The sequence below is a fragment of the Anopheles merus genome, chromosome 3R (genome assembly GCF_017562075.2).
Source record: "Anopheles merus strain MAF chromosome 3R, AmerM5.1, whole genome shotgun sequence".
In the NCBI taxonomy this organism is placed as follows: Eukaryota; Metazoa; Arthropoda; class Insecta; order Diptera; family Culicidae; genus Anopheles; species Anopheles merus.
In genome coordinates this window covers 35,387,813-35,415,702 of record NC_054084.1, presented here as the reverse complement: position 1 = coordinate 35,415,702, position 27,890 = coordinate 35,387,813, and the positions used below count along the sequence as shown (strand labels likewise).

The 27,890-nt window shown below is 43.2% G+C and overlaps 1 protein-coding gene across 1 annotated transcript; it reads left to right on the top strand.

The window, feature by feature from the left end:
* Positions 1 to 8,393: 8,393 nt before the first annotated feature.
* Positions 8,394 to 27,824, top strand: LOC121596601. The gene is made up of 6 exons (XM_041921690.1): positions 8,394 to 9,339; positions 24,498 to 24,867; positions 24,941 to 25,068; positions 25,143 to 26,197; positions 26,656 to 27,018; positions 27,087 to 27,824. Exons 1-6 carry the CDS (start codon positions 8,796 to 8,798, stop codon positions 27,420 to 27,422), a joined length of 2,796 nt encoding a protein of 931 aa, XP_041777624.1. The 5' UTR covers positions 8,394 to 8,795; the 3' UTR covers positions 27,423 to 27,824.
* Positions 27,825 to 27,890: the final 66 nt, after the last annotated feature.

Below are 27,890 nucleotides of genomic sequence, written 5' to 3'. Positions count from 1 at the left end.
TTTAGTTTTTGTGACTCAACAAATCATGACGTATGATCCCTCAAACATGATGACCACCAAAAGCGCTTTTCCTTAATGCCCCTTGCTGCTATGCATCAGTACATCATGCTGCTGCCAGTAATATTATAATTTTAATAGACATTCATTAGTAAAAAGGATACAATTTGCAAGCATTTCAATACTCTGCAATTCTTTCTTTTCTGGACACAAACGGCTATACCTCCATTGCTGGTGCGTTTGGCAGCCCACCGGAAGTGTGAACAAAGCTTTACGGCCGACCAACCCGAACTCGTCGGAAGGACGAACTCGTAAAAGGAGAGCGTTTGATTTTGTGCATTCCCGTAGCGTTATTTCCGTTTGGTTGCTTCATGGCTGGCCGGCCCAGCTAAACCCAGTGTGTGTAGTACAATTTTTGCTCATTTGTTTTACGGCGTGGAAAAGCACCAAAAACGCTGAACGCTACATAAATTATAATATTTGGCAAAACAATGGACAGCGGGCCGAGCGAATAAGGAGTGTATAATTGTGTGAGCTGAAGGTTACATACGGGTACGCAGTGAGGGGAAAAAAAGCCTTGAATTAAGGTGTGTGTGTGCGTTCGTGTGCCCATATAGGTAAGTATATGTATGGATAGTCAATGATTAATGAAGTTAAACCGAGATGGAACTATTAGTCATGTTTGGGTACAAGTTTGTTAATGATTGTTTAGAAAATCATTGCACAGCAACGGTTTCATACTGGAAATTGATTATTTGTTGCGATCGTTGGTACTAAGTTCACTACCCCCTTACGAAGCAGCAAACCCGAATCCGTTAAAAAAATGCTTCACCAGTGCGTTCCGAAACGCTTTCCCCGCGCTGTGCATTCTTTACGAGCGATCGGATGAAAATCCAAATTGGCTAAAAAACTCACAGAACCAAAAAAAAAAAACGCATGGATAAAATTCCGCCACTTGGCTGTGCACTCGGTTGCGTATCGGTGTCTCATCGATCTCTTTCGGTACCTTTCTCGAGAAGTTTTTGGCAAAAAGGATGTATAGCTCAGCAAGCAAGCAAAAAAAAAGAAGTCTGTTGAAGACTGCAAAAGTACAGAAGAAAAAAAAAACAGACAAAAACGAAGCAAAAAAGTGTAACATTAGCTTGGCGGCCCGGTTAAAAAGCATTCCCCCGAGGGCCCCGGGCCTGAGAAATCAATCCATACATCACAGCATGAATCATTAATATTCCAATCACTTTTCCCCGAAAGTTCCCTTTGGTGTCGTCGGGCAGCACTAGCTCGACCGGGGTCCGGGGCTGGCGGACGGAAGCCGGTGGTGGGGTGAGCTCGGTGAATTGTGAACTCTGTTTGAATTTCGTACTGGTTATTTGGGCTCATATTTTCCGCTTCGCGCTTCAAACTGTCGCGCTTGTAGGTACTTTGCTTGAGCAAAAAAAAAAACCCTAAGAAATACACTCCCCGATCGGGTTGATCGGGTTTGAAGGAATATACATTCGAAGGTGCGTTACACTCACCGTGTACACGGGAGAATCATCAGCAAGAAATATGATATGGAAAAGAAAATCAGCCGCGCGAAAGCACGTACCGCATTCGCAGGCGCAAGTCCAGGCGCAAAAGCGCAACTATTTCGATTCGATTATTTTTTGGGTACGAAAGCATGCAGAAGAATAAAATTTTGAAACGGTAAGTTTTAGAGAGAGAGAGAGAGGGAGAAACGAAAGTCCAAGAACGTGTGTGATTTGGGTGTGAACGAGGGGTGGAAGACGATTTCGGTAACATTATCCGATTCCGTCGTCGATTTCTGACTGGCAATTGAAAATATTTATTTATTATTGTTTCGTGTGTGCCGGCCCCGTATGCGTGTGTGTGCGCGAGTCCATTCATCGTGCGTGCGGGCATATTGGTCGCGCAGAGCGGTTTTGACGGTCAGGTACGTTCTTGCCAAGATGCCAAGCCTAAAGAGTTCCACTCACCGGGAGGAGATTGGTAAAGCGCAAGAAAGCAAAAAAAACGACTCAAGTTCCAACTGGACGGTTTAAGAATGGGCTCATTTTTTGCTCCTTTCAAGTGGTTTCGATTCAATTTTTGCTGCAAAACGTTCAGTTTTTGGCGCTTGGGAAAAAGAGAATGGTGAGAAAATTGCACTTGGGAGGTTGTTGGGAAAATTTGAATGCTCAATTTAAACCGTCGTTTGGTAAGCAGTTTCGTTGAATTTTGAAAGCATACGATAAGTTCCCGATGCTTGAGACGTAATTGAAATCGATTATTCTGACCGTATTCTGATCGTAAACTGCAGATTGTTTTTTCAACATAAAAACAGATTCAGTAAATGTTTATTATTTATTTTTCTTTTTTTCGCACAACAACCTTAGTCGGTTGAAGGTCTGCCAAAGCTATTAACGAGCTTGGCAATATGTAATGCAATATGTGCTCCATACCAGATTACTAAAAAACAAGAAAATTGATGAAAGGTTAATAAAACTAGGCAGTTGCATCAAAAATTAAAAAGAAAGCACATAATTGCTGCGCTCATGATTTATAGTGCATGCTGTTTAAGTTGAATTAAAAAAAAATGTAATGCAGAGAGCGTGAAATTTAAAGAAAAAATTGTTAAAAATAAATGAAAACAAAAGTGAAGTAAAAATGAAAATCCACACAAAAAGTAATTTAAAAACAAGATGATAAAATAGTCATGACCACAAAACTAGATAAAACAAAGAACGAAAAACCTTTGAAAGGTAAAACAAATATTTAAAACTAATAATTGACTTCTGGCAAAATGTTTAATTAAACAGAAAAATAAAATAATATTAAAGAAAAAGGTAATAACAAACCAATAAATTATGTTATATTTAATTTAAGTTATTCAGCGATCGAATCAACTTTATGTAAGTTAAATTTCACTTCCAGATCAACGCACGCTGAATGCTCAAATGACCAAATCAACTCCAGAAGAAAGTTATCTTACCCCCTCATCTCACACCATTACAAAAACAAAATAAAACATTAAACATGACAACAAAACTAAATAATAAAGCGAAAAAAAACCTTTAAGGTCGTAAAAAATTAATAACTATTTATAAAGCTATCGTAAAATGAAAATGAATTAGGTATGAGACAACAAAAACACTAAAAAAACAACAACAAAAACTAGAATCTTCAATTAAAGTTATTCAGCGATCAATTCAACTTTGAGTAAGTTAAATTCCACTTCCAGCTCAGCACACTTCAAATGCTCGAATGACTAAATCAATCCCAGAAGAAAGTTATCTTACCATCATCCTCTCACACCAATTAAGATTGACAGCAAATGCGTTTGCAGGCAGGCAGCAAAAACACACTGCTGCGTCAGCAAAACGGGGAACCGCGTACCAGCGCGCGGTTCCATCTCATCCATCATAAGAATTCCGTTGCCAAGGCAACGGCCATCAAACTCACCCGTCAACACCGGTAGCCAAAGGGATTGTTTGATGACGAATTGGGAGCGAAAGAGAAAAATTCCCCGCGTACAGTATGCACAAACATGCGTTCATAACTCCCCACCGCACAGCAGCAGGCCATGCACGTTCGCGGCTGTTGAGGAAAGTATGTACTGCCAACTGTCCAGTGTGGTTGTACTTGGCCCCGGGTTGGTGGCAGGAAGGAAAGAGTTAAATTCAATTTACCGCCAGATCCGGCAGAGCTTCTAATAATCGGTTAAGAAAGAGCGAAGGGCAAAGAAAGCGAAACGCACCGGGTCGCAGTACGGAACCGACCGACAAGGGCTGCGTGTGCGTAAGGGAGAAGAGATTAGCTTGCGAAGAACTCGGCCGGGAATTGGAAAGGTTCAAGATTTCCGTTTCGCTCTCAGCATACGGAGGGAACGGCTGTTGCTGCTGTTTTTTTGTCATCATTTGATTCAGCTTCGGTTCGGGCACGAAAGATGATCCTTATGAGCGTGTGCAGTGCAACGCAACACAGAGTGTGTGTGTGCGATAGAGCGAAAGAGAGCGGAGCAGAAGGTTCACGAAGGGTCAGCCCAAAAGGTAAGCAAACGCAATACATATACGCCAATCGTTTGCAGTGCAAGATTGCAGTGCAAAAAGGAAACACAAGAAACGTGAAAAAAAAAGAACAAAATGCTCCGTCCCAAGCACGCAACGCAACGCAGAGGGATGGTGCACTTTGGGCAGAGGGTAATAGGGTTGCAGTGTCGTGACCGGGACGCGCCCGGGTTACGCGTGAGCTTTGATCGTATTAGAGAAGAAGCGATGCATCCTTCCTAACCCCTCGGGAAGGCATTTTTTTTTTGGGTCAATTTCAGCTACTTTTCCCACAATTTTTCTCGTATCATTATCGTTTTCTTTGACATAATTTTCGCAAATCAAACTCAACCCTCTAAGGGACACGGGTGTGTTCTTTTAAAGACTCAGTCTCAACCACTGCCAAGGAATTGCCCTTTAAATCGGCAGAGCGAGGTTTTTTAAACTTTCGATCCGGTTGGTGAAGCAAAAAAAAGGGGGAAACCGACAGAGGAGGACCTCTATGACATCCGCGAGCTTTGCTCCTGATCTTAATTTATCTAGTGGCAATGGGGTTACCTGAACTCCTCGGTCGGTGTCATTTTCCCTTTTATTTCATTGCATTCTGCACTCGCTCGCCCTCGGTGCTGCGTTGTTTGTACTTTATATTCCTCTCCGCACCATTAAGGTAACGACATTTTCAAGAAAATTGACGTTTTTTTCACCCAAAAAAAAAGAAGGTAAAAAATACACAACCCGAAAAAAAGGGATAAGCGCACACGGTGTTGATCGGGCGAAGGAACGTTTAGAAGCCGATTCCATTCGTCACATGTGTTTGTTTAGCCCATTTCCGTTTTATCTGCAGATGCGTACCTGGCGATAGCCTGATGAGCCTTCATCATGGGTGAGATAGAGCGAGAGAGAGAGAGAGAGAGAGCATACAGATTCGGTTTAATCGACTCACACGCTGCGCAAGGACGCGCAAATCCTTTGACGCAGATGCAGACACCCGAACACAACCGATTGCGCTCGCGTGAGAAGGAATAAGCCGGAGGTGGTCGCTTTTTTCGTTGCTGCTGTTGTTGCCGACCCGTTTGCTTACCCGATTTCCGTCTGTTTTCGATTCATTTTTCATCCAACAAACAAAGAACCCAAAATGCAGCAAGAAGAAGCAAAAAAATTGGGTAAAAATCCAAGGAAAAAGGTTACAATTTTGGCCATTCTTCCGAGCGGATAGGGTTACCGCCGCGCGGCCGTGCGTGCTCATTGCGTGACTATCGAATTGCGCGATGTTGTTATTATTTTTTTGTCCAAAAACCAATTGCGCTTGAGATTGCGTACCGCCAGCCGGGTTTTGGGCAACCCTTTTTTGTTGCTGTTGCTGTTGCCCGTTCGTTTGTTGCGATCAGTTAAAGGTCCTCGCTTTTTAAGATGCTGCCACAACCATTTCGGGCTGTGCGATGTGACGCAGGACTAGGCAGGAGGCAAAAGATGAAATTCTCATTTTGCAATTGTTGTGTATGCATATGTGTGTGTGTGTAAGCGTTTATTTTTTCCCCTAAAAATGGTATTTTACAATCGTGGATTTTTCTCCATCCATTGTGAAGGAAAAAACGCCTAAAAAACGTTACGCAAAAGGCTTCGTCACCAGCAAAGGTTTGAACCCATGTTTGGCTTGTTGGAGGGAAACACACGGTTTGAAATGGACGCGATCGGTCGGTTTGCATAAATCCCGTGCGCGAAAAACAGCTTCATTTCCCTCAAAAAACTGTACCTCAAATGGTGGGGTGCTTCGCTGTGTTGCTGTAAATTTGCATATTTTTCGGCACAAACGCGCGCGCGCGCCTGTTATTGATGGTTTTGCGGGGCGACCGGGGAGATGAGATCGCATCGGTTCAAGGTTATGCTCGTCTGCATGCTGCATGCATTGTAAAACGGGAGGAATTGAGAAAGGAGTGGAAATATGTTTTCATACCACAACAACAAAAAAGGGTGCAGCTGTGCAGGCCAAAGCAGAGTAACTAGTGCAAAAAAAAAAAAGAAAAAGAAACCCCCTTAAATGCATTGTCTTTTACACCGAATTAATTTAATTTCATGATTTTGATGAAACTTATCAGCTATTGTGATTGTGATGTCTACAATATAGAGCGGCCTCATGACTGGTTCTGGTTGGTAATGTTTGCTCGGACATCAAATAACCGTTGTAGAGTGCTGAAATTAATAACGACGGAAGTGATTTGCTAAGAGAAAGAAGCAACAATAAAACAATGTTGAACCGCGTTTTTTTTAACCGCTGCTAATGACATCGAACTGGGTGTACAATATTGTGTTTAATTAGAGCATCTAAAATGTTACTGAATGCGTAAAAAAACAGTTCCTTCCTGCCTTGTCAGTTGAAGCTGAAACCATTGAAATACACAAACGATTGCAAAACGCACCTAATTAGTCAAAAAGGCCAGTAACAGCATGTTCAATCGTTTACTCGTTAAAAACCATGGATGGAAGAAAGCATGTGAAACGTGCCTATGATAACGGTTATGTTATTTTGCGTGCGTTTTATGAGTTGTTATTGTTACGAATAATCAGAGTTCCCGCATTCCAGGGAAGTATTTTTTTTGTGTGCGCCATTTTTCTCAATATTAAAATATCCCCGCATGAGTTGAATTTTCAATTCAAAATCAACTTCAAGAAAGAAAAAAACATAAAGTCCTGATTCAAATAAGAATACTATTGAAACCATTCATTCAATTTCACGTTATCATTGCTTAAAAAAAATGCAAAATATTTAATTGGATTTCTAATGTTTTCAAGCATTACCTCATCAATGTGATAACAGCTCAAGGGTGGTTGAATATGATTATGAGTCAAAAATCGACAAAAATGTGTAACAAATCTATCGAGCATTATTTTTTCAATCATTCTTTTTTGTTGGTATTTTCACAATTGTGCTAGTGGATGATGAGACTTGATTTGAATGTTGACAAAATGTGATTGATTTTTTGTATCAGAAATACAACCTTTAATAAATTAGTTACACTAGTGACTCAATAATTGGTATAATAATCATCAGATTTAGATTTTTAAGGTCTTTTTCAAATTATATGAAAGAGATAGTTATTTTTTGAGTAAACGACTGATCCATCCTTACAATACAATAAACGTGCATGACTGTCAAATTTAAAAATTCGCAAATCATCAAATTATTTTGTTCTTGCACCTTGTAAGTCAGAAAAAGACTGTAATACAATCATATCAGCTGGAATTGCATTGTGTAGTGGTAAGCTAGTGCAGATCCGATTAATTAGATAATATTGCATTGTTAAGCGAGAGAGGCTTCAAAATACGGCTTCAAAATATATAATTATCAATTGCTTCAGAAGCCAACCACGTGATCTTCACTCTTCGATGAACTATAATTTCAACTCACACGATCTTCAGCAAACGCATGCCGCTGAATATCATCAGCCTTATTGTCCTCAATCGAGCACAATTTAGTTCCCTACATCTTGTCAGCGCGTATTTCCATTGTCCAGCCGCTTTTATGTTCACCACGATTAGTTAAACAATGAATCACGTTTTTTTTGCACACCATTGGGACCATTCTTTGGGGTGGTGATTTGGATGAAAAATCCCCAAAATAAATCGCCATAAACGGTAGTCTCGATGTGTCATGCATGTTCACCGAAAGCTGACAAAAATATCAATTACACTACGACAAATCAACCACAACCATGGGGGGGAATTCCCCTTCCATGCTCCACTTGCAAGCCGCAAACGAACGAATTGACAAAACCCATCGTACAAGGTCTGCATTAAGGATCGTTTATCGTGGCGTCGATTATGTCGCTGGCCGCTTGGAACAACATTCACTTTGCATAGGAGCAACAATGCCGTGTGATCGGGGAGACAATAATGCAAGGAAGGCAAACGTGTCGCATGTTTCCGATCTGTCAAACACGGAGCAAAGTAGGCGTTAAAAAGTGATTAGATAGGAACGGTCCCCGGCAAAAGGGGGAGGCAATTGCACTTGCCGCACTACCAGCCAAATTGAGCGCTCCAGCGAGTGTGTGTGTGTGTGCGCGCCTTTCTTCCTCCGGTCCTCCTGTCTTCCTCTATCGTTTCGGTTCCTTGGACTCGTTCCATTCAGCAGATACACATACAGCCGCGCACATAGGGGTCGAAAGGTAACGATCTTCGATCATGAGAAGCCCCGAAGGGCTGTGTTTTTGTGCGCCCCCTGTGCAATGCCGCTTGCGCGAGCGCGCGCGCTTACACACATTCCGTATGAACGCCGAAACGTCGACCCGAGCGAGCGAGCCGAACCCGAGCCGAGCGGTCTCGTGGCGTTTGCCGTCGGTTGCGGTGCGTAAACGGACGTACCAGCGCGCATTGTCGAATCGGTGTACTTTAGTCGAGATACGAACACGCACCGCACAGGATCTCGAGAGAAGGCGCTACCCCAGGGGAAGCGTAGACGCACGCAATTGAGCATTAGGTCGTGATTACGGCAGGGACGGTTGGGTGTGTGCGCACTTTGTGTTGAGTTCGAGCGCGGTAAAAGGGTCCGCCGAAGGGCACTGCCAACGAGTAGTAACATTAGCATGCGTTCTAGATAGGTGGTGATGCTTGCTTGGTAGTGGCCCAGTGCTCTAGATTTCCTGTGCGATGTAAAGCACTTGCACTAGTGGCGTGGTGTGTCTGTTACTATTGTCAAACGGTTTGTGATCGAGTTTGCGAACACAAGGAGAGATTTTCGGTTGGGAAAACGTGTCTGTAGGCTCTGAAGGCTCCGAAGTCATGATGTCACCGGAGAGCAATGGGGAGCAGGAGCTGGGATCGGTTTATCCGGTGGGCGGTGTCAAGTCGTCTCCGTCGTCCGTCATCCAAAGGATACGGTTTGCCAGTGTGGACGAGGATGCAACAAGCCACGGTTCGAGCGAGATGGGCAAAGTGCTGAACTACAGTGGCAGTGCATGCGCAAAGTTCGAAGAGGACGAGTATGACGGGGTGACGGCGCTCGAGTGTACGGCCGGAAGTGATCGAAGCAGTAGCAGCTGCACCACCGTCATGTACGGTGGGGTCGGTGACAGTGGCAGCAAGTGTGGCGATTCGATCGACAACAACAATAGTCCACTGAGTGGTAACAACAACAACAACAACAATCGGAACGTTAGTGATGCAAGTGGCAGTGTTGGTGGTGGCGCAATCATTCACAACAATAACAACTCGCTCAAGACTCGGTTGGGCGAGATGGACGAGGCAAAGTTTAGTGAGTTTAGCAAGTTCCTGGCGGACAGCGAGAAGGACGAAAGTATGGCGACCATCCTGGAGCTGTTGCACGGTGAGTAGCTTGAGACTTCTAATGGTTTCCATTGGTTATGCCAATTTGTGGTGTTGTGTAAGACTCGCAAGATCTAGTAGTTTGAAGATCCTTGAAGATTATCCGGATCTTCAATTTGGGTCTAGGTGTCATCCGTTTTAGCTAAAACAACCTGTGTTTGATGAATAATTACGTACCTCAGTGATGTTTGAATACAAGTTTCAACAGTTCCACCACATCAGATCCTCAATAAATCAAAATGCTTCCAAGAATGATAATTAAATTTTAAAGAAATCCTGATGTTTAGAACGAATTACACATCTTTTTGGATATGACGCAACCTAAGGAGTACTGAATGAGTTACAGGTAGAATTAGTTCCAGAAGGACATTACTTCTTACGAATAGCCTGAGGAGTTAAGTGACTTAAATAAGATGTTAATCAAAACACCGCTCATACCGAACATCACAACGCAGTGTTCCATTAGAAACATACTTTGTACACTATCGAAACCCATTTGTTTCATTTTGTCATCACAGACAAACAAACAAAAACCAACTCCTTCGCTCCTATTGCTGATAAAAAATAACGCCCTTAACTGACCAGCCTTGAGATGCGTTGGCTGTTTTTTTTCATTGCCGGTGATCGTAAATTTAATACTCACTCTCCATCTTCATCATCAACGGCATGAAGAGCAGCCTCCGTTTCATATGTTCTCTAGCATTCCCAACCGTTTCCGTGTACATGTTTGACGTCTTGCTCTGATTCTGCCACCAGCCACACTACCACGGCGTCGCAATATCGCGTCAACACAACTACGTTCGTTCGTTCGTTCGTTTGGAATTGTTCCCCTCGGTTTTTTTTCTTCCTGCCCGCTTGCTAATCGCCTCCTATCCCATGATCTCGAGCATATTAAGCATATTCAAAAGACGCATTAACGCTGGACAGTTCCTTACGGGCGCAGTTGGCATTTTGGGGCCGAATAAACAGGCACCTAATAAAAGCAAGCACACACACACACACACACACACACACACACACACACACACACACACACACACGAGCACACTTGTTCCGCAATAAAGTGAAGAGAATAATTCGGAATAAAACGCAGGGAAGCAACATAACGAGCGGCAGATTAGAAGGGAAGTGGGGTAATGTTGTGTTTTTGTTCAGCCCTCGCTGTTAGCTGCTTTGTTGCAAAAAATAAGTGCTTAGGCATGAAATATAATTAATTTGAAGCAAACTCCACCAAGATCGAGTCGCTTTCGAGAGCGCCAAAATGATCGGTGAAATGAGAAGAGGCTATAAAGTGGCAAACGAAACACAGACAAATGTGTGTGTGTGTGTGTTTTTGCTACAGAATGATAGGGCAAACGTAGGGAAAAATATGAAGCAAAAGGCAACATATCTATAGCCCGGAGCGTGATCGTGACGCTGACTGAGCTCTACGATCAAATAATTCGAATTTCGATGAGTGATGCAGAGAGACACACTGGCCCGCGGGAGCAACCCTTCCTTCGATCGTAAATTAATTTCTAATTGATTTTCATAAAAGTGATCTATCGCGCGATGCTGTCGATCGATGTTGTCGATGTTGTTTCTAGCCATTGTGTGTGTCTGCGTGCCTACGAGGAGGGATTCATATAGGAGTGTTTTTGTTCGTTCTTTCACCCTATTTTACTTCCCACCACGCGTTACTTTCTTTCGATTTTGGACGATTTTTTCCTCTCCTCGATCGAGTGTCATCTCGATTTCGTCTTCTTTCTCGTTGATTTAGCTACAAAAATCAACATTTCGATCGTTCGAAACATTGGAGAAGGTGGCACGCAGGCAGGTCGCGTTGCTTGTTGCCTTTTACGGCAGCGCCAGCCAGCATTTCAGCGTGTTCACTTGTTGTTTGTCTAGCTTCGCCTTTGACGTGAAGGATCACGGCGGCGGTCGAATTTCAAGCCACGTGATTTGGATAAAAACAACAACACGGCAGAGCCTTAAAAAGAAGGCTCCCGTGGGTACGTGGATCTCGCGGGGCTTTCAATCGAACATTGGACACAAAATTCCTATTTAAAATGTACGGTGCACGGTTCGCGGGGAGGGGAGAGGGGGGATGAAGCAAACGAAGCAATAGTTCAAAAGCATATAATAACACAACATACGAATGAAATGAAACGAATTTCGCTCGCCGTACCGGCCGGGGAGTGGGGAGCGAGCGAGAAATTGACATTAAGTGTCGATGATAGATTGATTCAAGAGCGAGTGAAATAAGGCGAGATAAAGATGTGAAAAAAGGCGAGTCGAGGAGAAGAAGGCAAGCCAAAGCCAAAAGAGAGAAGAACCGAACGAACCAAAAAAAAGACCGTTCGTACGATCCTTGCTGTGGCTTTGGAAGATAAAAGTCTGTGTTGCGTGTGTAGCTTTGTGCTTGTTGAATTTTCGTCATGTTCACCTACACTTTGCCCTTACCTTCGCTCCTTCCTAGATCGTAGGCACTAGCAACGGAAAGCTTGTCTTGAGCAACTGAAAGATGAATTGGAAATAAACTCATCGAAAGGATTTTGATACCTCGAGCCAAAGTGGTGAGAAATAGTTTGCTCGTTCGTTTGAAATAGTTTGTAGGATGAGAGAAATATGAAAAAAGATGAAAGGGAATTGGTGATACTAGCATTCCTGTTAGGTATGGAATTGGAATTCTTCTTGTTGGATGGAAAGCAATGGGAATTTGAGGATCGCTTCAGAATAGTTTTTTTGGGGATTTTTCTTGTTTTTTTTTTATATTTTAATTTGATTTCAGCTACGTTTAGCTTTAATGTACATATCTTTTGTGAAAAATTGTTTTATTATTGATTTTATTTATGATTTTTTAAGTTTTCTCATGCTTTTGTTTAATACTAATTTGCATTATTGTGTTTCTCATATTTGTGATTATTATGTGATAATTTTTAGTTTTTATTTTTATTTCGTAATTTTATAGTAATATTCGTATCGTTTTGTTTCATCCTTTTATTACTGGAACGCAAGTTTTGAGTAAGTTATTTATACTTTAAATTTAACATCATTTATTTCTTACTTACAATGCACTGCTGCATCTAATTAAATTCAATTATTGCATTAACTTGTTATCGAAATGAACGTACTCCCATTCTTCACACTTTACTTTCTTGGCAGCGAGTAGCGTATCAGCGCAACCAACAACCAAGTGCAAATTTGTCAACAAATCAATGGGTAGGGCATAAGATTACACCATCTCCACCGCCCGAAACCACCCATTCATCGCTGCCACCCACCCGAAAAGGGGGTTATATTTTTGGGACATTTTCAGTCGCTCTTCGATCGATTGATCGACTTTTTCCCGTAGTTTTTTTTGGCGTTGCTCGTGTTCGTCCTCTCTATCTCTCTTCTTTTTTGTTTGGCTCGATTGAGTCTTTGGGTCAGGTGATGAACGTTGCTATCGAAGAGGAAGTGAGAGAAAGAGCGTGTGTGTGAGTGTGTGTCTGTGTGCAACAAGTAAGGTTTCGCGTGGTGCTTGGTGAAGGAAAATTTGACGTTGTTCTTACCGAAAATAACTGATCCGAAGATCACAATTTTAGAAATGGTGAAAGAGGTGAGAGATTTTCATTTCAAATTCTACGTCGATTTCGACCTGTGCACATGTGTGTGTGTGTGTGTGCTTTTGTGTCCGATGGCCTTGTTTAGAGGCAGTTGGCAATCGAGTTGGCAAGCGCAACGATCGTACCATGGCTGTACATGACTTTGTTTAGGATTGTATCCTTGAAAAGATAAATCAATCGTGCTAGACTCATTAGCTGTGTTAGCGGTGAACAGATACGTCGTTTAAATTGTTTGATTTGCATTGATGATGCTTCAATTTTTAGATATAAAATTTCTCTCCTAGTTAGCGTTCAATTGTCGTTCAATGAAACCCCTTCATTAGGGGAAGCATCGTTCGGCGCATAAAGAAATAATTATCCAGCATATGGCCGACCGATCAGGGTTAAAGGCCTTCACTCATCTGGCGGCTGACTCAGTGAAAACATGTATATATTCAGCATAGTTGCCTCATCTCCCTTCCTGGTCCTAACCCTTTCAGCCATCTCCTCCGCATCACTTCAACCTCGCAGTGAAAGATTTTAATCGTACCGGGAATGAATTTCATGCTTGACTTGCCCGCGCTGAACGGTTGGAAGAAATTCTTTCTGTCCTCACTGATTCTGCGAACGTGCGGGAGAAACTCATTTTTATCAATTCTTTCCCCGCCACTGCCCTGTACTGTAGTGTAACTCAGATTTTTTACCCCCCCCCTCTCTCCCCTTAACATTCCGTCCCCTAAACCGGGGAGGAAAACTGCGCTCAATCAATGAAATTAACCTTTTGACCCTTTTGGGTACGACGCTACACCCCGCTTTCGCTACGTTTTCCGTCGTCCCAAGTGAACACACACTGAAGCGTTGAGAGTGGTTGCGGGACAGAAGCATTTTTCCAGCATACCCGCGGAAACCGCAATCAAACCAAATTAGTCACAATAAACCAATAAAAGCAGCGTGGCAGGGTAAACGACACAAAACAAAAAAAAAAACAAGACAAAACAGGGGAAAAAATCAACGCACTGACCGCGAGCGCGCGCGCGAACGGAACGCTGTTATGAGTTGAGTGTTTTATTGGGAATATCGGGTCGTTTGCGGAATGTCAGCCAGCTTTTCACATTGGACAGCGAGGGAGAGGGAAGAAAGGGCAAGGGGAAAGCAAATCAAAGCGAATCAAATGCCGCATGTGATGTGCCAGCGTGACCATACCGTGGTTTAAAGTGTGACTTCACTCTGTGTGTGTTGTGAAGCGTTGTTTTCTCCTCACCATATCACACACACGCCACACCAAACGGGCCAATACCGACGTATTGTCACTTCCGCTTTGGTGGCCATATCACGGGGGCAATGTTGCAGAAAGTATTACGCATTACCGTTTTATGCATGACATAGTGCCTTTTTTGCCTGAAAAAGGAGCCTCGCCCCCCCTTCGGATGGGAGTGATTAGAATGCACGCGGTGTATGATCAGTTAGCATAAATTGATATAATGGTTCGGTGGAAAAAAATGGCTACACAAGAGTAGGATGAATTGTTTAGAGCGTTGAATGAATGGAAAGTCCAGATATGAGTCACGTATGGCGGCCAGAAATGGTTTAAATTTGTATTTATTGAAGTGAAAAGGTGGTTTAATAAACGCTTAACTCTGACGGACGCTTAAAACGCCTTAATGTATGCAGTATAACGCAATATCGCAACAAAACGCACTTTTTAACTCTTGTGTGCGCTCATATATTGGTTCTTTCGCATTTATGTTTGTAAATACTTTTATTTGTTTAAAATAAGTCGTATTATATACAGCCAATCCCTCTCTACATTTAATTCTCTAATATGTTTTCTCTACGAGAATCATCTCCGAGAAAACGAACAATAAACATAGTTCACACCACAACATCGAGGATCGTTGCACGTGCCGGTTCATCAACATATCGATACAATAAATCCCTAGCTCCATACTTCACTGTCCTTCCTCCCTACCCGTTGCTCGCAACTCTGTTCCACTTCTGTGCTCAGCCCCAAGAAGATGATGTCACACAGCATAACGTGAATTCCCTTGAAGACTCACTTCCTGCCGGCGCTTAATCGATGGCAGCAGGGCCGTGTGCTCCCGTGCTCGACCGACGTAACCGCAACAGAATGTGTTTAATATTCCACTTGCTTGCCCCGTACCAGCTCATCGTCAACGAAATGCATCGTTTTATGAAATTCATTTTTTCTGTTGAAAACCAAAAATGCACAAGAAACGAATTCTTCTTCCCCGCGGGGCACACAGAAAATCCCGTTTCCGTTTTGGAAGGGGGGGGGGAGAGGTTTGGTTTTGGTCAGAAATGCTATTGTTTTAGCTGGCAAGAATTGGAGGTGGAGTTTGCGTGCGGTGCCTTATTGAAAATCTTCCGGTGAGTTGGGTTGATTGATGGGCTGGTGGGAATAATTTAAACATTTTTAAAAACAGTTCAATAAGCTGTTTTTTTGTTACGCTCAGTGCTGTAATTTTTAGCATTGCAAGCACTATTTTCTCTCGCATAATAAAGCATAAAATTGTATCGTTCTTAATTAGCCCGAGCCCGAGTGCATAATTCAATCAAACCTAATAAAACCCAATCCCAACCGGTCTTTCATGGGAAAGGCAAGAAACATGATGCTGCGTGCGCTCTCTCTCTCTCTCTCTCTCTCTCTCTCTCTCTCTCTCTCTCTCTCTCTCTCAGTGTATGGGTGATGCTTTCTTTGGAAATCAAAACATAAGCTGCTATTGTGTGTGTTTATCCTTGGCCCGCAAGACAGGGCCAGAAGAGGGTCCATCCAGAGGGTCAATGGTCCTTATGGCTACGGAGGGATTCGATACACTTCCCCAGTGGACAGTTTAGGGTGAGGCTGAGGGTTTTCTTTTTGTGTTGTGCGCTGTTTGCTGTGCCTTCCTTCCCGCGCGCATCAAGTGGTTACGATTTTGCTGATGTGGCTCTTTCTTCTTTCATGCGTTTTTTTTTCAACAAAAACATCAGAATATGGACCACAGAAAGTCACTTGATGCAATGGTGGCTGTTTGATGCTTGACTTTGGACTGAAAGGAAGGAAGGCGTGGTGTTTGTGTGAGACTGTGCAAAAGACCACACAGGCTGGTTAATATTTTTATTGCTGCACAGTTTTGCAAACATATAATCAAACAGTCCCTCATTGAAGATCGAATGATAGTTTGCTGTGCGTTTCTTTGTTGGAACGTTTGCATGTTTTGGAATGTAATACTTGAAATGCTGAGAATTGACACATTCTAAAGCTATTTAATTTTTTGTAACTTTTCATAGCTTCTTCATTCCCTTGTTAGTTGTAATTTTGTTGATATTGGTCATCTATTCCATTTTACCTATTTGCTTCTTTCTTTAAAGTTTCATTTTTTAATTATGCTTTAAATTATTTCGATTTATTCCATATTAGATTAATCTTGTTTCTCCTGCTTCATCCTCTGTTGAGCAATGCTTTGTTGATTGATCAACATGTTCCTTGTGTTATGTATGTTCTTCCGTTCTTTTTTATTTCGTGTTAAATCATTTTTCCATCTTGTTGCGAACATACAATTCAATTTCTCGTTTTTTTTTATCATCGTAAGAGCGGTATAAAAATGTAGATCAGCATGTTACATGTTTATTTACTTATTGCTTTCCGGCCCAACATCAGCCACAATATAAAAGTCCCAAACCATACCAAACTGGACACAGTTGCTTGCCCAATTAACTGCAAAGAGCATGTTAAAAACGAATGCTACAAATGACCCCAATAAGAAATGGAAACTGTTGTAGCCCTAGAAGCAGTAGATCCCGCCAACCGAAGGATAAAACACACACACACACACACACACACACACACACACACACACACACACACACACACCGATCGATCAAACAAAAAGTCAATAAACAAATCTCGCACGATCGTAAAAAAGCGCCATAGCCAATAGCCGTGGAGGTATCTCTCCGTGCCGAAAAATAAAATTGTCCGTCATGTTTTGTCCGCGGAGCGGCATGCCGAGCGCAAATAAGTAGATTAATGCGGAAGCTTTTAAGACGCTTCTAGTTTGACCTCCTCCACCTCGTCGCAGTCCCGGCCTGGAGTGGGTTTTCATCCTTTCATCCCTGCCAGAGGTCAGCGCGCGCGCATATGTTTGCCCACTGCCAAACCAAGACCTTCCAAAGCGCTAGACCAAAACCAAAAAATTGACCGGTTGACGCAAGGGCAGACACAGCGAAAAAAAAAATAATAATAAACCGGTCGCCACTCCACCGCCGTCTAGCAGGAATGTTTTAAGCCACCGTATCATTACGCCAAATGAAAGACGCCTCTCCCCCCTTGAGCACCCGGCTGCGCAAGTTCGGTGCGGGTTAAGGGATCGCGCGAAAGCGCCGCAAATTTACCCCTTGGAAAAAATGGAGCAACCCCCGTTGGCAGTTGGCGGAAAAAGGAGAGTAAAATATATACCTTCCATCGCCGCCGCCGCCGCCACTGTGTGCGTTTTGAAGAATAAATGATCAGTTTTCGGGCAAAAGCTGGAAGCTTTTCTGGGATGTGTAGCCGCGAAGCTCTCTAGCGCGAAGAGGAGCCTTTCTATTGGAGGGGGAGAAGCGTGTGTCTTAAGACGTCCCGCGCGTCTAGGGTGGTTCTTTTTTGCCTTTTGGCAAGTCACTTTTTATTTCTTCGTGCTGCTGGGACACAGAGAAGGCAATACTCCACTCGAAGAGAGAACAAAAAAAAAAACACACCCCAAACCCGAAATCAATTTGAACTAGTTTAATGCGTTCGATAAATCAATCAGAAGAACCGTGGAGAAATATAATAATTTCGGTAAATAATTTCATACACGCGTTTGTTGACGTCACGCGGCGGAGGGGATTCAAAGAAGTTAGGGGGAGGGGAAGGGGGATAATGCTTTAGCTCGATTGATGGCTTTTAAGAGAGTGGAGCAACCACCAAGCCTACTACTTATGATTTTCTGAGTCCGTTAGATGTTTTTTTTTGTGGAGGGGTGGTTTCCTTGTTGTCTTGTTTTGTGAGCTTTTCCTGCCTTTTAAATGCCCCGCTTGCTACGTTTTTCCTTCGATTCAATGGTTTTTTGTGATTTGGCGTCAGCCTCAAAGGATCTTAAGCTCAAGCGCGAAAGAGTTTATTTCCAACACCAATGTTGCACCAATTTTCGACAAATTCGACAGCGAGAAAGAGAGAAAAAAAACGGCAAATTTCTCTCAATCAATATTGAAAATGATAGAAAAACACTGATTTCAAACTTCAAAGCACAAGTTACTTTCCGTTCGTTCGATCGATCAAGATCAATGAGTGAGCCGGAGTGAGTTCTGTCCGAAGAATGGCAAGGCAAGGCGCAAAGCGCATTAACAGCAAAGTAATTGTAATAATACAGCAAACCGCGCGGGTACAGCGCGTGTGCACGCGTGCCTAAAGTAACAACTACAGAGATCTATCTTTTCTTTCTTTCTTTCTTTTTTTTTATGGCTAATGTTTCGGCCCCCGGCTCCAGTAGTTGGGGTGTTGCGTTTTCAGAGATTATCATCTCTCAATTCCAGCCCAGCAGACTTTGACTATCCTCTTCCGTTCCGTCCGGCTTTTCCTTGTTACGTTTGCGTAACAAGCAAACTTGTTACGTTTTCGAAACAGTTTGCTATGGCGGGGTATGTGATTTTTTTACATACTCTTTGCGGTATCATTTGTCGTGTTTTTTTTTTGTTATTGTTGCGTTCAACATTCATTTTTTGTGTTGCTGTATTATTGTTCTTAATTTTTTGTTCGTGACGCGTTTTGTTCGCGTCTAATCTTTCGGCTTTGGACTCTTTCCAGCGCGAGTTGTTTTGGGGCAGGTTTTTTTTGGGGGGTGAAGTAGATTTGGTAGACCGGTGGGGCTTTTCGGGTAGGGTTGCCTTCACTATACTCCTCGGGATCGTCTATCATTTCTGTACCAACTCATTGTCCAGTTTCAGCACGGCCCAAGTTCGGTCCGATCTATTTTGAGATATTTAAATCGGTCACCTTGCGCGGACGCAAATGATTGAGATAGGTGATCGGGTGTTGCTGCTGCTGCTCCTGCTGAGTTTCGATGTTGAGTTGAGTTTATTTTACTTCCTTCTTGATTTGCGTGTGGTGTGTGTATGTGTGTGTGTGTGTGGTGTTTTTTAATCGATATTGAGTTATAGATTGGTTGTCAGTCAGCAAAAAGGCAGAAGCGGGCAAGAAGTAGCATGATAAATGTTCTTCAAGATTAAAAGAAAGAATAAGGAGAGCGAATTCATTTGAATACTCGGAGTTAAGAGTAGGAAAATGAAGTTAGCGAGAAAATAGTTGCAGGTTTCAAAGAATTCATATTAGTTACAATTACGGAACAAGTATTGGGTTCTATTTGAAGTGCATGTTCGATGAATTATTCAAGTTGGAATCTTCTTTCTCTGTTGTGTGATATTACTAATAGCCTTTAAACACAGCAATAATTCTCTAAATATGCTTGAAAGGGTTTCAATGTCTCTTAATTCCTCCATTATTCCATTTTCCTGTAACAATCCATTCAAATAAAATGGAACATGCTTGTGCGACCAGCACACAAAACATTAACGAAGCATCATTGAGCGAGAGGACAGTGTTTGTGACTTTAACGCTTAAGAATCTTCTTTCAAATTCACCCAAAAAAAAAAGAGAGCGGAAGCCCGGGAACTCCGCTTGCGATCCCGGGTTGGACGAAGATAATAAAGAATCGTATGAAAACAATGAATTGATTGATGTTAAGAAACACACACAGCGAACGAATGCTTTGCGTTCGTGGTGTGATGGAAGGTGGAATTCTTCTACTCACCAGCGTTTTAGCTGACCGGTGTTAGTAGTAGTAGTAGTTTTTGTTTTTTTCATCTTTCTCTTCAAATTTTTCCAACCTCAATCGTCATACGCACTGTTTTTTTGTTGTTGTTAATTCTTCTACCGAAAACCCTTTGCCTTTTGTGGCTCGCTGGACATCGTTCCTTTTAAAAGGCAGGGTATATCGATCGTTTGTGTTTTGTTGTTGTTGTTGCGATCATCGTCTTTGCTTTTACGGAATATTAGATTAAAGGTAGCAACAAAGAAGAAGAAGACAAAAAAAAACGTTACATTTCACCTAAAATTCAAATCAAGAGCCAGAGCATAGCACTAAGTGCCCAAGTGTGTCGATCGGGACGACGATGACGATTCGCCCCCTTCGGTTCGGTTGGAGCGTGTCGGTTTGTAAGAGTGTTCTACCGAATGAATGTGGATAAAAGGTGAGAAAGTATAGGGGTAGAATAAAGGCACGATGATGAGGTCAATTGAGCTTGGATTTAATAGAGTGATGACGCGTGTTTTTTCATCCCGAGGATTTATTGCTTTTGTCGAAGGCAATGCTTTCGGCTTTCTATTTGAGTTTGAGGGTATGTTTTTGGGTACAAATTAGATGGATGGAGCGTTATTTTCTATAGAGCAACAACTTATTACCGTATAGTTAGTAGCAAATGAGAAGATTGAAGAATTGAATTTGCCAATGTAAGAACTCATGTTGTTATTTTATAAGATAAAACAGCAATTGCTGCTTATAAAGACACTCAAAAATAGACACTCCTCTCCTCACCAACCTTGGAATAATCCCTTGAAGTCTTCGCCCCCAATTGCCGAGAACAATAACAACTAAAGCTTATTGTTATAAATCGGGGTAGCCAAAAAAAGGAGACCAAAATGATGATAAAGCGTACCGTCCGAACGTCCAACTAGAGCCTTTTGCTTACACATTTCTCAAAAAAAAAAAAAAACCCCATACCCCTCCAAAACCCGGTGGCCAACAGAGAAATGATCAGGATTGCGTACGGCGATGATCCTCAAGCTACCTCGTTACCATTGGCATATTTCTAAACACATAATTTATCATCAAAAAAAAAGACCAAGCATCTTTTCCTTCCCAGCAGAAGCGCAAGATGAGCTACAAGAAGAGCGAAAAAAAAATGAAATAAACGGCAGTATAATTTTGGAGGGAAGCTCTCCCCCGGGTTTTGAATATCGAGCGAGTGTGCCAAATATGGCATTGGTACTGGTCTAATCTGTGTTATTTTGTTGGCTCCGTTTGGTTGCGGTTCGCACTTGCGGTTCCCCGTGCCTTCCCGATGCTTATCGATGGATGGTGAGGTTCGCGAAAAGCGAATAATTATGCTGCGGCCGAGGTTGACCTCTTGCGCCGGTTGTTGAAAGGTGAAACACTATTCCTATGCTAGCAGTAGATTGTTAGAGCGAATTTTACAACAAAATTCGTATCGTAATTGCAATGGGTTTTTGGAGTGAACACATAGCCCAAGTGGCATTTGCTCGAAATTGTTTTCCCATACCAACACAAGTGACATTTGTTCTAAATTTGTAACCATAATCTGATCGAATGGTTCTCGAAATACCAAAATTGTGGATTTGTGCATGATAAACCATGATAAACGCGTCAAATTTTCGTTTGTGCCTGTGTGTGACCTTATTCTGTCGGATGATGGTGGCGTTCATTTAGTTTTAGATTGATTTGCTTCAATATTTGACGAAAAAAGAAGGGACGATGTCTATCGAGGGACGATGTCGTCGTGCTCATTTTACATTCCTAGTTACTGTTTTTTCATGAAAAACAAAAGCTAATTTTGTGTGAAGCTATTCTATAAAAAATCGGTATTATTTAAGTTTAAAATAGGAACATGATCAACCATAGCGATAGGAAACATCATTTCCGAGCGAATCTAGAGGAAAGTAACGAAAAAGCCGCATCACAGTTGATTTTAAAGGACTTTTTCTTATCTCCCTTAAACTGGTGCAGTTTCAGGGAAGTTTAAGGCTCCAGTTTGAGGGAATTTGCTCAAATTCCCGATTATTCGTGCTCGAAAATGTCAATTGGGAAAGCAAACATGATTAGCTTAGCGCTTCATAAATCTATTTTTCATTTGCTCTCATCCTTGAATAAGTTCCACCTGTTCCAATGACGATGCCCATGTATGAACATGGGGCCGTGCTGATTAAATTAAAAAGACAGTCCTTTATCCTTGCTCTCCAATCAGTCTAACCCGTAACGGCGATGGTGCAGTGCTTCAAACTCCTTGCTACCTAGTGCTTTGGGGTGCTTTTGCGTTCTTTCTGCGGCCAATAATATGTTAGGCCCGCGTGTTTCGCACATTCGCCGGTTCATTGATTCGGACCGTTTCCATATCCTTCTCGGCTTTGACTTGCCATGCCCCATCAAAGACAGGATTGACAGCACGAACTGGTACAGCAAAATGCCGCCGAAAAAAAAGTGCTCCCCTCAACGGAATGCTTCACCATTTCGGCACACTTTTCGGTCGTTCAAACATTCAGAACCCGCGCGCGCCAACCCCACCCAGGGGAAGGTAACAGAAAAATTCATATAAATTAATACATGATCGGCCCGCAGATGGGAAAGGAGGGAATAAGGTGCAAAGAGTTAGATGATAGAGCAACCAGAAATCACCCAAAAGTACCGAGAAAACACACACACACACACACACACACACATACACACACACTGTGAGATGTGGAACTTGGTGTTCGGTTTTGTGAGGATTATGAAAGCTCCTGGAGGATCGCGTTGGCTGCTGCTAGAGCGACCAACAGCCTGGCTTCGTAGAGCGTCCCGACATTTCAGATGAATTAAAATAAATCCAAAATGAAATGGCGAGCAAACTGGTATGGAAGGTGGTTTTTGCCGAGCAGGATTTTGTTGCGAGGAGTTTTTTTTTTACCACATCTCTGACGAAATTCTGACATACCATTAGCATTGATTTCGCCTCACGTATTCATCAAAATACTGGTTTTCGGACGAAATTTAGTTTTTCTCTTTTCGATCACTTGACCACCTTCATCTCTCCCCCGTTTTGTCGTTCCTATCCCACCAAACCCATGCTATACATCCCCCGGGCCGATAGTCAAGATCATGGTTAATGTAGCATTGTTTCTTGTTTTTTTTTGTTGTACCATTCCTTTTCGTAAAACGTTATTTAGAGTGTTCGGATTTTGGTTGAGCTTGTGTTTAGTGTTTTTATTACAGATTTTTACTCTTTTTCCCCTCTCTCTCTCACACACACATGCACGCAAGTTATTCTGTTGGTGCCTTTACGTCCTTCACGGACAGGTCTCGGAGCATGAGTTGGCTAAACTGTGGCTCACACCACGTGCGCCTACCGCGCTGCCTGTTAGTGGGGTAGCGGGGGAGCCACAATTGGTTTGTGCGAGATGATGATTAAACTAAAAATGAGAAGAGAAAAAAAACACACACACACAGCAAGTGAGAGCAAATGCAACACACAAACGTCAATAAAACAAAACAGACAATCGAAATATGTGAACTTGTGGAAATCGAATCGAAGATCGGAGGTGAAGAAAGAGAGAGAGAGAGAATAAAACAACGAACTGTACCAATCATAACCGGGCATACCGAAATACCGCGCGGCTCGGAATATTAACAAGCGTAATCGGCTCAAATGGCGCGGCAAACCGCGCCGCTGCGGTGGTTTAATCCTGAGCAGGGGGTTAGTATTTTTTTCGTATGGCGCACATTATTCGGGTATATGTGTGTGTGTGTGTGTGTTGAACTTGAGGTCTGAGGTTGTTAGTTGATCGGTTTTTCGAGCTTCGAGCGGAAGTAATGTCAAGATTCTGATATGCTGATTGCTTGCGGGTATTGTCGGGTGTTAGTAGGTGTTAAGGACGGGGATGGGAAGAAGGGGAGCTGGTTGCGTGCAAAAAAGGCCATACTGGTGGGTGCAAGGTTGGTCGGCACTTCGGTCGGCTAGAGGACTGATGATAAGAAATGTGCTTAGTAAGTGCCACCACGCGACATGAAGCGGGGCAGGCAGTTGATTAAATGTGTGAAGTAGATCACTTCATGAATCAGACTTGCGGGTTGGCGTCGGTAATCAATTTAAATTTCGCTCTTGTTTCTATTTGACTGTAACGCGGCAGTTGGGTTGTGGACATGGTTGTCGGGTTTTGGGATGGCTAATCTTTAGCTTATTAGGCTTACGGTCGATTGGACGGGTCCATTCCATTCATCATTTCGTTCAATTGTTGTGTGGGGGATCGAGATCTAGGGTCGGGTTGAGCTGTTGTGCACCATATAGAGAATAAATATCAAAATTTGTTAAAGCTTTTGATTCTCGTGGCATTGATTGTCAACGATCCCAGCAAGAACACATGTCAAGCGGTTTTAAAAATGAACAAATTAAGATGAAATCAAAACATGAACCTACTAAAATGGATAATGAAATTAACTTCAAGTTATTTATTTATATATTTATATATTTATCTATAAAAACACATTATTGAAATATTCTATCATTTTTGATTAAAATATATAATTACAACAATTTCAATAAAATGACATTTCATAACGATCTGCTACTGGTACACTCCACCACTCGGTATATCATCCACAGCGTTGATCGCATTGCATACATTTAGGCGTTTTAGCAACAAACTATTTCAAACGCTTGTACAACCACCTTCATTGATTGCTTTATTTTTACTTCTCTCTCTCTCTCTCTCTCTCTCTCTCTCTCTCTCTCTCTCTCTCCGCAGATAATTATGGGCTCATTCAACGATACGCTTCCGGTTACGAGTGCAAACACGACAAGTGTCAGTACGAGAACCTGCACGAACACTTCCACTGCCACGACACGTTCTGCCGGGGGAAGGTGCTGTACAAGAAGTACGAGATCATACGCCATCTAAAGTGGCACAAGAAGAGAAAGGAATCGCTCAAGTACGGGTTCTACCGCTTCTCGTCGTCGGACGACTGTAGTATACAGTATGGGGCGTGCCAGCATAACCACAAGCACACGCACTACCACTGCGTGCACGAGAACTGTGATAAGGTGTACATTAGCACGAGCGACGTCCAGATGCATGCCAACTACCACCGGAAGCACGAGGCGATCGTGAAGAATGGGTGAGGGTTTTAGGGTTTTTTGGAAGATGTTATGGAGCGATTTTTATGGCTTTATTTATTGTTTCGATCCTAGGTTCCAACGGTTTCGGGCGACGGAAGACTGCAACACAGACTACTGTGCGTTCCGTACGCAGCGGACGACCCATTTCCACTGCCGGCGGGAGAACTGCAAATATACCTTCAAAAACAAAGCCGATATGGGTAGGATTTGAGAGACAACATACGTTCAAAGTAGATATTACCAATGCTAATATCTTCCTGTCATCTTTCCACAGAAAAACACAAAACGTACCACCTGAAGGATGAGATGCTGCTCAAGGATGGTTACAAAAAGTTCCTTAAAACGGAGGACTGTACCTACAAGGACTGTCGGTTTTCGCGCGTGTGCAATCACATTCACTGTATGCACGAAAACTGCCACTACGTGCTGCATTCGAGCGGGCAGCTGCTCAGTCACAAGCGCAAGCACGAGCGTATGGACACGGAGGTGGACTACAGGCGGTATCAGATGGCACGCAATCTGCTTTCCAAGTTTAACCAAAGCAAAGCGGACGATGGTGCCAGATCGGGTGGAGAGCAGTCATCGACGGAAGTGCCGGAAGTGCGATCACCAGCAAGGGAAGAAGTGACAGCACGGTTATCACCGGAACCTGCGGGGAGATGTCAGGAAGCAGTGGTTAAAAACCCTTTTCTGGATTTGCTCTCGGTGATGGCTGAGATTACGTTCCGTACGTTACCACTTCAGATGATGTATCAGATGCGATTGCAGATGCTACAGCAAATGAGCTACGAGCAGATCTTCGCGTCAGAAAACGTAGAAATGCTACGAAATCTTTCGATGATGGGCAACATTGAAGAGGCTTACCTGCATCAAATTTACGGCGGTGTTATGGGTGTACCAGTGGTGGATTTCGCCAACAGTCAGCTACCAACTGCTGCCCAAAGCAGTGGACATGATAAGCCACCGCCAGCGAAACGGAAATACAAGCCTCAGGAAGCGGCAGATCACGTAGAATCACCGGCGGAAGTTCCGATGTACCTGAAGAGGGAAGCACTTAGCAGCACACCGCCACGTTCGAAACTTCTGTCCAATCCTACCGTTGACTATCGGTTGCTCAAAAAGGATGACTCTGTGCCACCGCAAACCTCGGCAACCACAACGAACGGGAAGCCATCCAGCTCGATCGATACGATAGTAGGCGGTGCGGCAGATCGTGATCGTGCGCTGCTAGAGACGGCCAATTTCCTGCAGTTCAGCTCGAGCAAAACGCTATTCAATCGTAAGCGTGGACGTCCCCGGAAGAACCACGTCATGGAGGTGTACAATAACGTGAGTTTCATGTCGCATGAAGTCAGTTGGGGGAAGCAGGTTCTACCGGTCTAGAGCAGCTCATGTACATTTTGTTACATTCACTGTGTTTTCACATGTTTTCCCACTCTGTCTCTCTCTTTCTCTCTCTCTCTCTATTTCTTCTTTCACTGGATGTGTAACGTACTGTACAGGAAAGGCAACCTATCTTGTCTCTTCATTAACCCCAAGCGTAGAACATCTGTGTATTTGCTAACCACTCGATCATCATCATCATCATCTGTTAGTACACGAATCCTTTCATCAGATCCTACTGGAGGATCACCTTCTAAAGAATCAATTAAATCCCCGCAAACAGTCATCACTGTGATCACTTTCCTGTGGGTCCGTACTGTGTGCCAGAAATAATACAACCGAACTTTCGTGCTTCGTCGTGCATGCCTTCTTCCAAACACCTGTCAACGGACCGCTGCGTATAGGTACAAGACTCGCCGCAAGCCATCTTCACTAGCTTCAAGCTGGAAAAGAGTGATACCAGAGCTACGGTTCCAGCGGAAGCACAGGCTCACGGTGTGCCTGGTACGACGGTTGCCGAGACGGAACGCAATGGAGTGCTGGAGACGGGTCGGACTGGTTCTTCTGCCGGTGGAATTGCTACTAAAACTCATCCTCAACCGTATGTCGGAGCAGGTGGATCCAGCTTCTTGGGAGCGGCGCATCTGAGCGGGCTAGATTCGGCATCAATCTTTGGCAACTTTTCCCAACTGCTGGAGCGTCATATGCGGGAGGTTAACCAGGAACCTTCCACGATGCAGAACGCTGAACTAAACCCACCGGAGAAGGTTTGTATGGGTCTTTGGTTGGGTACTGAATCTCTCTAATCATCGCTTCTTGTATCTCCTCTCCTTAGTCTCGCAATCACCTAAAGTGCGTCGTCTGCCAGAAGCTGTTCGAAACGTTCGCGGACATCAAGAACCACGAATGTCGCGGTGATCGTGCCGCGCTGGAGAAACCTTTGCTCGCGTTTCCGCCAGCACTTCACACCGGTCAGCCAGCATTGTTGGATTACCGTAGTCAGGGCGCTTTTCCCGGCCCGGAACCACCACCGGAAGGTTCTTCGTCATCAGCTCGCATGGGAGGTGTTGGACCCTCAGCCACACAACAGTCGCGCGATTCCGTATCGCTGGTCAAAACGGCCGGGACCTTCTTTCCGGATGTAAATGCAAACAAACTGAAGTACGCGTAAAGTGTGCTTGTGAGTTGGTGCGTATATGTGTACGCTTTGTAACGGAGCTGTTAGCTTTGAGGCTTACTGAGGTATTGTTGTTGTATATAGCAAGCTTGGAGCTTGGTTAACCGTGTAGCCTTGTAACATACTGTGTCATAAAACGAAGATATACCGTACACGGGAGAAAAAGACCATAGTCAGCCATAGAGGAAACACTCAAGTGCTCTGTACTGAAAAAAGTATACCATATTAAGGTTATGTAGTGTAGATATTCCAAATGTGACTGAAAGTAGACAAAATGACAGGCCATGTGAGTGCTATTGAGTATTGTTTAGAGAAGGAACGTTTTTTTTGTGTGTTGCTGTCGGTAGAGTATATAGATCGGATAATAAATATTTAAAATGACGAAAGATAACACAAGGAATTCAAAATTGTGTCTTTGATGTCTTTTTATAGACGAGAATGTGATAAACCTTCTACAGAAAG

Bases quoted from the DNA above. Each gene is read 5' to 3' on its own strand.
- LOC121596601 (XM_041921690.1), top strand. From the start codon at position 8,796: ATGATGTCACCGGAGAGCAATGGGGAGCAGGAGCTGGGATCGGTTTAT. The intron at 25,069-25,142 runs GTAGGATTTGAG...ATCTTTCCACAG, and splicing joins CAAAAACAAAGCCGATATGG to AAAAACACAAAACGTACCAC. The intron at 27,019-27,086 runs GTTTGTATGGGT...TCCTCTCCTTAG, and splicing joins AACTAAACCCACCGGAGAAG to TCTCGCAATCACCTAAAGTG.